The sequence below is a fragment of the Nannobrachium achirus genome (genome assembly GCF_963921795.1).
Source record: "Nannobrachium achirus genome assembly, chromosome: 14".
Lineage (NCBI taxonomy): Eukaryota > Metazoa > Chordata > Actinopteri > Myctophiformes > Myctophidae > Nannobrachium > Nannobrachium achirus.
This window is the reverse complement of record NC_137821.1, coordinates 8,372,965-8,388,357: the sequence shown is the minus strand read 5'-3', so window position 1 is coordinate 8,388,357 and position 15,393 is coordinate 8,372,965. Positions and strand designations below refer to the sequence as shown.

Sequence of the window (15,393 nt, the reverse complement as noted above, 5' to 3'; positions counted from 1 at the left end):
TCTTCCAATAGCCTGGCCAGCCAGCCTCATACTGTGCATTCACTCACTCATTGCTTCCCACAATATACAGTAAGACTGTGGGATGGAGGAATGAGTGAATGCAGTATGAGGGATGGCCCGCCAGGCTAGTCTTCCAAGCCAATGTGTCTCAAAAGATAAATCAAAGGTTCGTCTACCGATATTCCAAAGGTTATAGGTTCAAAGCTCAAACAAAACTAAAAATTAAACATTGACATTTTGAGCACCTCAGAAAATGTGTGGCTCCAACGGTTTTGGAAGATGGAGCCATGTTGGAAGTTGTGGTTATTTTTAAAAGGGCATGGTCATTTTTGGGTATTTCGTCCCGGATAGAGGATTTTGCACAGTTCTTACGTTGTTCCCAACCAGGGTACCTCGCGGGGGTTAATTCGTCCCCGAGTGGTCTAATGACCTCACTTTCAGCAGAGAGGTTCCATATTCAAACCCCAGTCTACCTGTAGTTTGATGATGGAGTACTTTGGAATGTTCTTTGTAAAGGTATGCACAGGTAACCCAACAACATGTCTTTAAAAATGCACTGGGCACCCACAGCATGTGTGTCTGGGTGGCTTAGTTGGAAAAGCTCTTGACTTGTCATCAGAAGGCTATGGGATCATATCCCGACGCTGGCACCTTCTCTGTTGACGCATGGTGGTCAGATATTTCTCTCCTTTAAATGTCCATTGTCATTGACAATGCATTGGGCACTTAAAGTTCAATATTTCAAAAACAGCATATTATTTCAAAGTAACAATCTCAAGCATGCATGTCCACCGTAAGGTGGAATTTTTGAATTGTGAAACAAGTTGCGCGGTGAAAGTATGTAGGAACAGCGAGGTGCCAAAGTTTTCAGATTTACATTTTTAAAAGTTAAATATCTCTAAATTTACAAAACATTTCAAAGTAAAACGTTCAAGCATGTGTGTCCACAGTTAGGTGAATTATAAAATGTATGAATGGTGTTTCTAGGTGAACGTGTTTTTTTTAGTCGCACACATCTGCCATTGAGCCCCATGTTAATTTTCTGAATTTTGTAAAGCTTATATCTCTAAAACCATGAAACATTTCAAATATTCATTTTCAGGCAAACATTTCCACAGTAAGCTGAACACGATAAAGTGTGAACGGTGTTTCTATGTGTACGTTAGCAGCTCTATAGTAGCCTGCCAAAGTTTGTACTTTTTCCATTGACAATGCATTGGGCGCTTAAAGTTAAATATTTAATGAATCCATGGGCCTACTGTTGCTGGGATTGGATCACATGACCTTCTAATGACAAGTCAAGAACCTTTCCACAGAGCTACCGTAACTCAGGATGTATGAGCATTCAATGCATAATAAAGACATTTTCAGTCACCCATGTATATGTTTGCATGGAAAATTACAAAGTAGTGCATCATTGAACTATATGGGAAGACTGGGGTTTGAACATGGCACCTCTGAGCCAAATAACTAAACTATTTCAAAAGATTTCAAAGGATAATATAATATAAAAAATATAATAACAGGGCTGCCAACATTGGACAGTCAGAATCCAGGAGATTAGAATGTTAACTTTAGCCTAGTAACTGATAAAAGGACACACTTGTGTTATAGCGATGGTGTGGTGGTCTAATCATCAGACTCTATGCACAGAGAATCCATGTTCAAATCCCAGTCTTCCTGGAGTTCACTGCAGGAATCTTTCTACTTATAAGTGTAATAATTGAAGGCTAACACACAAAGACGAGACGTGAATAGCTGTAATTCAACAGAGCTTATCTAGTAAACTGTTACTGTCAGCTCCTGCTGCACACCGGTGAACCTTCAACAACGCTCAAGCCCAAACCATGTCAATGCAACTCCTTGCAACAAAACTATTTTGAGGTCAACAGCACTTGATCTATTATCAGACTCTCAGAGATGTTCAAATCCCTGTTCTCCTACAATTCAAGTCTAAAAAAAACAACAACTAAAGAAGCTTCAACAGTACTAAGAGTAACAGACAGAAGGCTAGTGTCTGAGGCATAGTATGGTGGCCTAATCATTGGACTCTCAGCCTTGAGGCCTGGGTTCAAGTCCCAGGCGATCTATGGTTCAATGCTGAGGTCTTTGGCTTACAAACTAAGAGATGTGTGACTGAATGGTGTAGTAGCCTGGTCTAATTATCACAGCACATAGATTCCATTTTCAAATCAGCAATTTAATTTAAAACTATAACATACAAATGAATAGGGCTAAAATTAATTTAAAGAATGTGTCTGAGTGGTGGTGTAACAGTCTAAGTGTCTGATTTTATGTGCAACCAGTCCTTGTTCAAATCCCACACCTCCTGTTATTCAATGCTGGAGTTTCAACTTAACTAACTGAAGGCAATCATAGAAAATAACTCTTGAATAGTAAGAGACAACTGCATTAAACAAACTGAGTTAGTGTAGATGTCTAATGTTCTCAGAGATTCCATGATCAAATCCCAGGCATCATGGTAATTAATTGCGAAATTTGGCATAACATAGAGAAGACAATATCACTGGTCTTCATGACTGGCCATAATTTTATGTTGCACGCATTCCTCTCTGTCCACTGGGGGGCGCACACTCAGCGTACGGACGCCGTCCATACGACGTGCATACGACGTCCAAGTCAGACCTGCCACACGCCAAAAAAGTACCAAAAAACAGCGATTACTGACCAGCGTTCGCACGCCGTCTATACGACGTGCATACGCCGTCCAAAGTCAGACGTCCATACACAGACCTCACCACTAGTCGTCGCAAAAACACACATTTGAGCTGCTTTGAAACTGGCGGACCATTGAAATAAATACAACGCCGACATGAAACTGTACCTTTTCCTATGCAAACTTCTAATAAAGTCTTCAATCAATCAATCAATCAATCAATCAAACAAAATACAAGTAGGTCTATACAACAACATGAATATTCTATATCTATAGACTAATTGTGGTGATGATGATGATGATGATTTTATAGGTAGGCTAGGCTTGAAATAAGTCAAATTCCTCCTATATGTAAATAAATGTTTACATAAAACTGAGGCAAGTTGGAAAAAAATTGACCAATTTGTGTGTGTGTGTGTGTGTGTGTGTGTGTGTGTGTGTGTGTGTGTGTGTGTGTGTGTGTGTGTGTGTGTGTGTGTGTGTGTGTGTGCGTGCGCGCGCGCGCGTGCGTGTGCTGTATTTTGTGTTGCAACCTGCAGGAAACGGGATGGTGTTTGGAGGTCTCCGGTTCCTGACGCATTTGAAACGTCGAAACAACATCCCGGTTCCGGCAGATTGCAACGCAGCTGCTGTTCTTGGCGTCGCCCTGTTCGTCATGCATCGGCAATCATCGGCGCCGCCGCCGCGCCGCCCGGAGCCGCAGCGTTCAGATTCTAAGTTCCAACTGACAGAAAAACTGACTTTTTAAACATCGGGTTTACGACCCCCCAACGGGGGTTTGGGGGTCATCTCCTCCTAGAACATGTTAACACACTTACTTAGAGTACAATTACCTCAAATAAATCTACTTTGTTGCTTTAATTACAGAATTAGACCAAACTGTATCCCAATAGTTGGCTCCGTTTGGCGCGACCCCATCTGTGGGTCGGTCACACAGACACTTTATGGGTCTCTTAATGTTATGTTTCCTACAGTTTGTTTTTAATGATTATTATTATTAATGTAGGCGGTAGGTAGCTCACTGAGTTAGGTCACTATGTTGGAAACCCAGGGTGATGAGATCAAAACCCACTCAATCCTTTACTTTGAAGACTGACTTTTATTTCCATTAAAAAAAAAAAATGTCTAGAACACACCAATGCCAACTTATTATTTCATAATTATGTGAACCTGACACTGAAATCCCCTTTTAAAGGGATACCCCGTTTCCTGTCAGTGTGGCAGAGAGAGTCGCATCCCCAGCCTGAAGCCTCAAAAGTCTAGTATCTGCCCTCGTTCCATAGGGATATCCCTTTGGAGTAATGGTTAAGATATTGGACTTAGACGCGGGAGACCCGGGTTCGAAGCCTGGGTGTGGAGGTCTGATTCACCCCCGTTACATCAGCCTACTGTGCACCTATCAGTTAAGGCTGAAAAAGCCCCAAAAATATATCTTTAAAACGATGTTAGTATTGTAACGACATTCAATAGATAGGGCCGTTGGTGTAGCGGGTTGCTCGTCTTGTCTGCTGTGTAGATTGCAGGTTCGAAACGTGCTCAAACCACTGAACTACCGGTATACATGTAGATAATGACATTCATGTCATCAATCCCCCCCCCCCCCCCCCCCCTAACGAATCCATTGTAACGTCAAATTAAATGATAGATTTAATGAAAACACCTGTCCTTTTTTTCTGGTGATTCCTGACGCCATCCTAATAATACAGTACTTGATATAGGCTGCAATTATTCACATGAAGGCATACATTTCTTCTCCAATTTCATTATACATATCTTTTATAAATGAATGTCCTAATTTGTTTATTGTGTTAATTCTGCCATCAGTAATGTTTGGTGTCGTTTTGAAAGTATGTGTGTGGTGTGGGCAAGTTGGTGCTCATTTGAAAATAGCCGATCTACAAGCTCACAATGCGTCGCGTTGCGACGCATTGTGAGCTTGTAGATCTGCTATTTCCAAATGATTTTTCTACATTTTATTCATTGGAAAACCTGTGAAATGGGACATTCTGCATAATGAGTACTTTCTGCTATTGGTACTTTCAATACATTTTGATACCAATACATTTGTGCTTTTACTCAAGTACATTTAAATTAATTTGCGAACTTCTACTTGTGGCAGAGAGTATTTCTACATTGCAGTATTGATTAGAATTTGAGTACTTTTCCCATCACATGTTCATTTAGAAAGGAACGGCTCCCTACACTGCAAACCAGATCCCTTCGTTCATTTCAAAGAGCCATTCAAAAGACTTGATTCGTTTGCGAACATCCCACACCTCTACATTAGAGATTTGTCCTGCATTCAACACATTTCCTGTATACATTACTGTAGTACTCTTATAAAAAGCCATTCCAATGTGCACATTGGCTTATCAATAACCTGGAAAAATAATCCCTTGCCAGTGCTTCATTTCATTTTTGACTCAAATGTATCTTTATTTGGGCTTTTAACAACATACAGTACAGACAGTTATTCCCTTAACATTGTCAAAGAAAACCCAGGTACATTCTGTGACTTTGTGTGGCAAAACATGAGCAAACAATACGTAAAAAACAAAAATAGAGCAATTTCAAGAGGAAATGGTCAAGGCTTGTGTAAACAATGTGACCGAGCCACAAGCTCGCAATGTGTTGTATTAGCTTGCTGATCTGTTATTTTGGAGGGGGGGGGGGGGGGACGACATCAACCCTCCAACTTTAAACACTTAAACCCCATCATCATCTGAATTCTCGTGAACACTTTCACAGAAAATAGCAGATCTACGCTCACATGTAGAGCAAAAAATAATAATACACTATTAGAGCCTCTCAACAACATATGGGGTTTAAGTGGTTAAGGAGTAGTTCACCCAAAAGATGACTTATTTTCTATTAAACATTTAGATTTCAAGGACCGCCATAACTCTGAGAGTGTACACATGGACACTTACGGGTCCATTTGGTTCCATTTGTACACTCAGAGTTACAGACCCACAAGGGGCCATTTGGTTCCCCCTCAAGGACACTTTGAGACCCACTGGTGTAGCAGAGAGTTTCCAGTGAACCAGCATGCACAACATCAGCACCCTGACTCTGAACACAAGGGAACTGTTAATGGGTTGGTCGTTGACTGGTTACCATGGTAACCGGTAGCCCCTGTCAGGGGTGTCGCACCAAATTCTGGGTCCTGGGTACAAGGATTCACTTCAATTATTTTGTGCTTTAACTATATTGAAAAATAGCAGATATACAAGCTCGCAGCTACGAGCTTGAAAATCGTGAAAACGTGTAGGTTTTTTTTTGGTAGGTTTCTATGTCAGTGGTGCTCAAACTTTTTCATGTGAAGGACCCCCAAAACGATATGTATTTGGCCACGGAACCCCCCATCTCAAAATATTTAGTTCCAGTTCCAGGGACCCCCCCGAAGCATAATTTGAGTTACAAAATGTTCGCTTAAAAAATACATACATTTTCATGACTTTTCAAAAACTAGGGTTAGGTAGGTTTTATTGAAATAACCACACCTGGTTACAGATGGACTGCTTTATTGAGTGCTAAGTGTGTTAAATTAATTTGACACATACACCAATACCTAATTTCAAGCAGTCTTCGTCGATATGTATACCTTGCATGTTGATACCTCAATATATCTCCTTCTGAGCAGCCACCCGGTCATCAAATTATCGTCTCAGGAATCCGACAAAAACTAAACAAACCTCCACAAATTCAAGGCCTCATGGAGTGTGTAAATGATAGAAAATAAGTCTTTTTTGGGGGTGGTGAACTACTCCTTTAAGATGTTACTTTCCCCCCGCACTCTGCAGCAGCATTAGGCAACAGACAAATCAAGGTCGGCGGAGCTGGACTGAGCGCGTGCGGCTGTGGGCGGCGGTGGCGTCGTGCAGAGGTGATGAGGAAACATTTCTGACTGTCTGTCTGTCTGTGTCGGGAAGACGTTGATGAAACAGGAGGTGGAACGTTTCATCACCAGAGGCTACCGTAAGCCCTGGTGTACTGTATACCGCATGACAGTGAAATACAACTAGATTGTACCAAGTCCCGGAAAAGACGCACTGTGATTTCCCCGCCCAGTAGGAGAGGCTTCTTGAGCCGGCTCAGCGCTGTTGGAGTTGTACACCAGGGGGCCAGAATAGTACAGTGGGGACTGCTGCTGTGACCGACTTCCACTCAAAGGGACTACAGTATAGTTAGTCGGGGATCCACATGCCCAAAAGCTCAAGGAATAGGGTTGAAACTGTGATGTTCTGCCGCACTTTTTATTTCTGTTTTATCTATTAGTTTGGTCAGTAAGGTCCACAGAATCAGAGGCCTGCTCTGCCGGAAACGGCGCGAAAAAAAGTTATGGCCATTTTTATATTCACTGTCCCATTGACTCCACTAGAAATATTCAAAAAAGAAAAAAAATCTGCTTTAAGTAGCATGTGAGGGGTCAAACTATGGGTTCTTCATCATTCTGAATCCATTGCAAGCATTTGTTTTGCATGAAAAACATTCCTTGGGCAAAATATTGTCCCGTAAAAGCTGTGAAAAGTGATGAGTCATCACTTTTTTTTCTCCACTTTTCACAGTTTTTGCGGGCCAATATTTTGCCCAAGGAATGTTTTTCATGCAAAACAAATGCTTGCAATGGATTCAGAATGATGAAGAACCCCTAGTTTGACCCCTCACATGCTACTTAAAGCAGATCTTTTTTCTATTTTGAATATTTCTAGTGGAGTCAATGGGACAGTGAATATACAAATGGCCATAACTTTTTTTCGCGGCAGAGCAGGCCTCTGATTCTGTGGACCTTATTTAATGACCAAACTAATAGATAAAACAGAAATAAAAAGTGCGGCAGAACATCACAGGTCCTCTCCCATTTTGATGACTGGATCCCCGGCTAAGTGGGTTGGGCTGCTGCATGCGAGGCTTTCAGCCAATCGAACGGAGGCAGGGTGGCGCTTGACAAAATGTAGTTGTATTTCACTATCATACATCCACACCCATAGACACAGAAAGGTAGACGCCTCCTTCGGCTCTGGAGCATATCGTCACTATCGGGCAGAAACCTTGTATCTCCAAGTTTCACATTTGTAAGTTTTTTTACCAAGTAAAGCCCTGCTTCATCATACAAGGCTGTCGCACAAAAGTAGTGAAAACAGCCGATCTGCAAGCACACACCGCCTCGCGGTGCGAGGCGTTGTGTGCTTGTAGATCTACTGTTTTCACTAGTTTAGTTCATTTTTAAAATGATAAATACAAAACGGTCTTGGACATACAAGGTTTCCACCCGACAACGACGATATGCTTCACGGACTTGGAGACCGTGCGTCCCACTTCCACATGCATCACTGACACGGACGTTGCTAGGCCAATCCGAGGCAGGTGGGGGCAGGCGGGTCTTTTCGAACGCAGCCTCTAAGAACAGCTGAGCTGCACAACATAAGGAACTAAGCTCTGTTGAATTTACAAGTCCCGGAAAAGACGCGCTGTGATTGGCCAGTAGTCACTTTGACGCAGCTTGGTCACTGGCACTCCCGTACGTCCAGCCTCTAGTTGTTGCACGTCGCTCCAATGAACTCCAGCGGAGGATGAGGCATCTAGCTTTTAATATCTATTTCACCACCAGGCTACCAGCCGTACAGCCTGCTCCACAGCGCCCTCTAGTGTTGCACCACCATTCTACCAGCCGTAAGCCCTGGTCCACACTGCCTTCTTCTGGAACTCTGCACTGGACTTGAGGGACAGCAAGGCAGCTGCAAAGGACACACACATGTATTTTAATTGCGAATGTAGGGAGCCTGCTATTTTAGAATGACACAGAAGCGTTCCCGCCCGGTCTACATGGTTTAAATCAACACAGTATATTCATGTTATAACGTCGTGTGTAAAACGTGTTGTCTCTCACCTCTGACTGTAGAGATGGATTCTGCAGACCAGCAGTCAGCAGGGCTTTCTACCAGGCTGAAGAGCCAGTCTAGGAACTGAAACACACACACACACACACACACACACACACACACACACACACACACACACACACACACACACACACACACACACACACACACACACACACACACACACACACACACACACACACACACACACACACACACAAAAGAAAGCTTGTGACTATATAACTACAGTGGATAACTACAGTGGATCCATTTAACCAACGTTTCGACTGTTGCCAGTCTTCATCAGGGTTTTGACACATACATTTATAACCCCAGCATCAAATTCCCCCATTCTTTGGGGGAACATTTGCCAAAAAATAGCAGATCTACAAGCTCAAAATGTGTCACTTTGCAAAGCATTGTGAGCTTGTAGATGGGCTATTCTTTCGGGGCAAGAGATTTGGTGTAGACGGGAAAAGGTATAGTTGCAACCCAGTTCTCTAATGCTGTGTTCACAGTGCTGGCAGATACAAAGGATACAAAATGCTACACATCTCTGCAGCTCAAGTTGAAAACAGTTGTTGTTGTTGCTTTATGGCTGTTGTAGCTTTAGTAGTAGCTACAACAGTTGGATGTATCTTAGTATCTTTATGGGCGGCTTCCATTGAATATGAACGGTAGGTAGCCTGTATCTTATCTGCATGTCACTGGGCTTCCATTGAATATGAACTGTATCTTAGTATCTGCATGTGGCTGGTCTTCCAGTGAATATGGACAGTAGGTAGCCTGTATCTTAGTATCTGCGTGTGGCTGGTCTTCCAGTGAATATCAACAGTAGGGAGCCTGTATCTTCGCAGCAGCCAGTGTGAAAACAGCATCAGACTACAGGGGATTAAAGTGGATAAGAAGGAGAATTTAGAGATCTAAATCAGACCAACCTTGCTGAGCTGGCCGCTCCAGGGCTCTTTAGACAGCAGCTGAGGCAGGCTGTGAGACAGAGCCAGCAGGCACAGGGACAGGGAGGACTGCTCCTCCTCTCCGTAGAGGCGGTGAGGCAGACCGGTAGGCCTGGAGGAGCCCTCTGCCTGCCAGGGGAACCAGCAGGCCCTCATGCCCAGGAGGAGAGGCATGGCGTGGTCTCCCCACGCCGCCACCGCCCCGGAAAACACCTGGAGAAGGAAGTCTGTGGCCTGCGTGAGGAGGGAGGGACAACAACACTTAATAGCACTAATCACACCACGTTTTATATGGGTACATGAAATCAACACTTAATAGCACTAATCACACCACGTTTTATATGGGTACATGAAATCAACACTTAATAGCACTAATCACACCACGTTTTATATGGGTACATGAAATCAACACTTAATAGTACTAATCACACCACGTTTTATATGGGTACATGAAATCAACACTTAATAGCACTAATCACATCACGTTTTATATGGGTACATGAAATCAACACTTAGTAGTACTAATCACACCACGTTTTATATGGGTACATGAAATCATCACTTAACAGTACTAATAACATGAGTTAAATGCCAATGTTCATATGCCCTCAGGAAAACCCCACCGATGTACCGCTCATCTTGTAAATCTTTTTTCCCCGCAGACTATTGGCCTTTTATTAAATGCCCAGAATAGGGACGCTAGGGTTCATATGGTTGAGATAAGTGTTCAATAGCTGCATATTGTGACAGTAATCATTGCTATAGAGTGTTTGTTCAATAACAGTGTTAAATATCTCTATATTGTGATAGTAATCACTGCTATAAAGTGTTTGTTCAGTAACAGGAGTCTCCATGGCTCTTCCAGCTCTTTAGTAAACAGGAAAGGCATTTTCAGATCAGGATACAAACTTTATCCAATCAGGAGAGAGAACTCGTACAGGATACAGTATGAATAGGAAGTGATGACACAAAGAAATGAGCAGGCAATGACGACGATAAAATCGAAGCTGAGAAATGTGTGCTCTATGCTACTGTAATAGGAAAAAAACCCACATGAAATAGTATTTTCTGTCTATTAAACAGCTGGAGAGAGAGAGGGAAACCGTTCTCAGTACAACCTATACTCAGTAAAGCGCAGCCACACACTGTGTCAGACACGCCCAGTGTTCACACACCCTCAACCTCCCAGGAAAGACCTCTCATTCATTCCATGCTGGGTCAGTTTGCAGAGAGAGGAGGTCAGACTCTCACCCACATGTTAAAATACTCTTCACAGAGAGCATTGCATGAATCCACATCTGGAAACACCACACCTTTGGGGACATGGTATGTTTTATCTATTTTTAATGCATAACAATAAACTAAGCGTTTGCAAATGGTTCTTTCATAAGTTATTTCCTTCACTCTTCATGTAATCCAGGGGTCTTCAACGTGTTCAGGCCAAGGACCCCTTAGCTGAGAGAGAGATGAAGCTGTGACCCCCAGATTCCACATAATCGTTTGACAGCACAGTCATCAGTGTATTTTGGATTCATGTCAATTTGCGTTATAAGATATTTAACCACTTGAACCGTCAATACTTAATAAACTTGACCTTTCACTTAGGTGCTCTTTTTTTCCCCTCTACACCAAACCTCTTTGCCAAAAGATTGTCTAAAGTTCTCAGAATCTGGGTTCAAGTGGTTAATATAAAAAAGGAGAAAAAAGGTTTCTATCACACAAAGATTTGAAGGACCCCCTGTAGTAACTCTAAGGACCCCCTAGGGGTCCCGGACCCCCTGTTGAAGACCCCTGATGTAATCCATACCTGCTTGGTGCTGCACTGAACGCTGGTGGCACCATAGACTATGTTCCTGATGTGACCCATCAGCTCCAGTAACCACTCCATGCGTTTGGAGACCCCTGCAGGAACAGAGTAGAACAGCAGCTCACATCACAACAGCTGTGACGGTTCTGATAGTAATAATATCTTCCTCACTCCCCATCTGTTTTCAGAGCCGCAGACTCACTCTCAATGTTCCTTCGTAATCTGAAAACTCATCTCTTTAGACTCCACCTCAGCCAGTAGCACTTAACCTAGTTATTGTTCACATGTTTTACTGTTGTTACTTCAAATTACTTCAAAACCATCACGGTCACATCACCCAAGTAAATCCTGGCTAACACTTCGTCGACACACCGTGTTGCGTGCCAAAAGCAGACGATCTACAAGCTCACAGCACATCGCATCGGCGGCGCGTTGTGAGCTTGCAGATCGGCCACCTTCCAGACGCAGAGGTCTCCCAAGAATCGCATTTCAACAGTGGATGGAAACGGACTAAATTCGCTTTTTCTTTTTTCGAATTTCTGACATTTCGCTTCCTATTTTGGAAAGGGCTTATGGAAATGCAGCTACTGTCTCTGTGCATGTTGTAAGAGCGTCTGCTAAATGCCTAAACTGTAAACCTGAATTAAGCCAGCTCTTGAAGCCGATTGGCTCCTTGCAGCGACTGACCTGTGTTGGGTCCGGAGGAGGCCAGACGGCATTGGTAGAAGGTGTGTAGGAGGAGCCCGCCCACTCTCTGGCTGGGCCAACCACGGAGCACCGCGGCGATGACATCATTGAGGCCCAGGAGAGGCACTCTGCCCTGAGAGGCCAGGTAGGTCAGAGTGAAGCAGCTCTTCTCCATGGTGCTCTGAAACACGCACGCACGCACGCACGCACGCACACACACACACACAGGTACACACACGCACGAACACAGGCACAAACACACACACAATTAAACCCTATACTTGGTTGAGCAGAGTACCACAGCCTAGGGCTCTATAATAATGACTTTTCTGTTTTCACTCATGAATTCATGAATTCATTGATATTTTTTGTTTTGTCGCGACCCAAAGACACCGGAATCAATGGGGAACATTTATTATAATTAAAAATTATTGGCTTAGGAATGTGACAAAAACCAAAAGATACCCATGCATTCAGGTCTCCATGGGGTGAGTAATCAATAGGAACATTTTTGGGGGTGAACTACTCCTTTAAATATCCTTGCTGTCAGGAATACATCTCTATCTCAATTTTAGTTTTTTTGGAAACGAATCACACAATAGCATTCAAAAATAGCAAAAGTACAAGATCATGCAAGCTTGTAGAATTTTTATCTTGAAAAGTAACAGTTTTTGAGGTTTCCGAGACGATATGTTAGCTGATCTACAAGCTCACAATGTCTCCCAGCGCAACACATTGTGAGCTTGTAGATCTGCTTTATCCCCCTGCAAAGGTTTTGCCCACAACACGGAAGCTAGGGTTAAATTGGTTCAGAATGTTGTTTACGTAGCATGTTGTTTAGACCGTAGCTTCATAGTTTACATGCTATTCTTGTCTCTTTGATGCCTCTGCACTTTATTCATGTGATTATTCAACCCTGTTTGTTTATTGGCTGGTGTTCATGTTTATTCTGTAAAGATTCCTCCTCAGTGACACATTTCTGTCACTTTCATCGTGCGATTGCATTGTTTGACACGTGTCACGAAAAGCATAAATTGACCTTCAAAAGTAAAAAATTGCACGACGATAAGGAAAGCTTTTACTTTTCTCCATCCCTTTCGGATGGAGTTTATGGTAGTTCGCGCCACCATGAGGCCGATTCTTGCAAAACACATTTTTGGACACTGCTCCTACAATTTTTGCCCTAAAATCACGAAAATCACTACACAGTATGTCTACACTCATGTCATCAACATGGATCAGGAAGATTTTGGCAAAACACATTTTGCCCTATTTGTGGAGATAAGTGACCTACGGTCGCTTATCTCCCGATTAGGGAGTCTTACTGGTTCATTAAGACTGCGCGTACACATGTGTGCGTGTGCGTGTACGTGTGCATGTGTGTGCGTGTGTGCGTGTGTGTGTGTGTGTGTGTGTGTGTGTGTGTGTGTGTGTGTGTGTGTGTGTGTGTGTGTGTGCGTGCGTGCGTGCGTGCGTGCGTGCGTGCGTGCGTGGGTGCGTGCGTGTGTGATCATACCTCGGTGACCTGTGTGATCCGGTCGATCTCGGTGTCAGGTAACTCAGACAGACATTTGGTGATTCCTTCATACAGCTCCACGTCACTGTCCTGAGACAACAACAATTTTATGGGATTTACTTTTGATTTTAATGAATGGGAATGTTTTGGCCAGGTGCTACTGTTGTGCAGGGATGGAGGATACTATATGTGGAGGGAAAAGACATGAGTTCAAAAATGTACTTTTTTTAAGAAACGTTATATTTTTGCCTCAGTCACCTCCTCACGACACTGTGGCCACCTCTGTTAAAATCACCTAATTGACAAGCATCATGCTGTTCCGGCCGCTTTTAGTATAATGGCCTATTGATTCCACGCTAGCTGATATGAACGATAAGGTCATCATCACATGCTTAGCACTCTCACTAGTAAATGACACTGATCATCCTCTGTATCGCTACTTCCACCTCATGCCATCGGGGTGAAGATACAGAACCTTGAAGTGGCACAAGGTAGGGTTTCGCAGGAGTTTTGTCCCCTCAGCCATCGCTGCACTAAACAAGCTCCCGTCGCTAGGATGGTTTTCTGTGCAGTGGGGTTAGTGGGGACCTGATGATCTGTGTTTGTGATATGTTTGTTTCGTGTTCTATGGTTATGTGTTGTTTTTTGTTTGAACAGGCTTGTTAAGACACATTTCCCTTTGGGGACAACAAAGATCATTATTATCATCTCCCTAGTGTGACTTTAGCCTGGGATCCCTTCACTTTTCGGGGTTTGATCCGGTTGGGAGCGGACACCACTCTACGTCATGTTGTAGTCCTCAAAGGACTACAATTTGGCCGGAAAGATCAAACCGGATTCAGTTTTAACCCAAAATAATGACCCTGCGCTCAAGGTCCTACCTGATAAACCCCTTGATGCGGCCGGCATAGTTTTACTTTTGGAAAATGTGTTTGTTAAATGCATCTTTTAGTCCAACTCGTAGTGACTGGCAAGACTACACTTGGCAACTCGAGCATTTAAATAGAGATTGGGGAAACAAACGGGGGGAATCAAAACAAAGTGACGCTACTTCTGCTTGTGGTTTCCGCCTAGACCGGATCAACCGGCCCGTTGTAAACAAACACCAGGCTTTACCCCGAGAAAGCCTGGTGACGCGAGGTTAGTGTGACTTAGGCCAAAATGGACACATTTTGTGCCTACCTCACATTTCTTTTGGACAAATTATTTACTGAATTAGGCCCAAATAAAAACTGAATTTCGACATTAATGTCCACCACCAGCCAGCATGGCTATCTGCTGGCCAGCAGTGGTACTACCCATGTACCAGGTGGTACATGGGTACATGGTACACTATTTACTATTAATATTTACTACTATTTTACTATTATCGGCTTCAACCTTAAGAGGTGGCTTAAAGCAAGTCAAACCTACATTCATGGGTAACTATCTGCTCCATCTGTCACTGGAGTCACTCAACTTGCTATAATTATGTCCCCTTAACTCAACCTCTGCCAAAAAAATACCCCTTTGTACCCCTTCCCTGCCATGCCCGAGGAACCTGAAGATTTAATAAGCTTTAATTAAAAAACAATTTTTTATCGAAGCAGAACTAAAATAGGCCGGAACTAATGCTCCGTGATCGTTTTCTACACGGACACATTATTGAGCGGACCAGTTAACATTGAGACCGTAAACCGGAAGCGGCTGTCCGTTCTCTATCCTCTATTCGTTGGCTTTCTGTGTAAACACGGCAGCTTACAGACGGAGAACTTATTGATCAATTGAAAAAAAAAAAAATGATTTGAGAAGCTGATGGAATACGCGAACACACGATGCATAACAGTGTCCGATCACGCACGATGGGAACTGGATTAGCGGCCGCTTTA

General features: G+C 43.2%; 1 protein-coding gene across 1 annotated transcript in view; it reads right to left on the bottom strand.

Annotated features, from left to right (window-relative positions):
• Positions 1 to 5,127: 5,127 nt before the first annotated feature.
• focad (focadhesin) overlaps positions 5,128 to 15,393 on the bottom strand; it is a 157,637-nt gene continuing 147,371 nt past the window's right edge. The window contains exons 39-44 of the mRNA XM_080742164.1: positions 13,526 to 13,615; positions 12,010 to 12,190; positions 11,323 to 11,417; positions 9,498 to 9,749; positions 8,568 to 8,643; positions 5,128 to 8,415 (exon numbers count right to left, since the gene is read on the bottom strand). Coding sequence (XP_080598290.1) covers positions 8,342 to 8,415; positions 8,568 to 8,643; positions 9,498 to 9,749; positions 11,323 to 11,417; positions 12,010 to 12,190; positions 13,526 to 13,615 — 768 coding nt within the window. The 3' untranslated portion in view covers positions 5,128 to 8,341. The remainder of the gene's footprint in view (positions 8,416 to 8,567; positions 8,644 to 9,497; positions 9,750 to 11,322; positions 11,418 to 12,009; positions 12,191 to 13,525; positions 13,616 to 15,393) is intronic.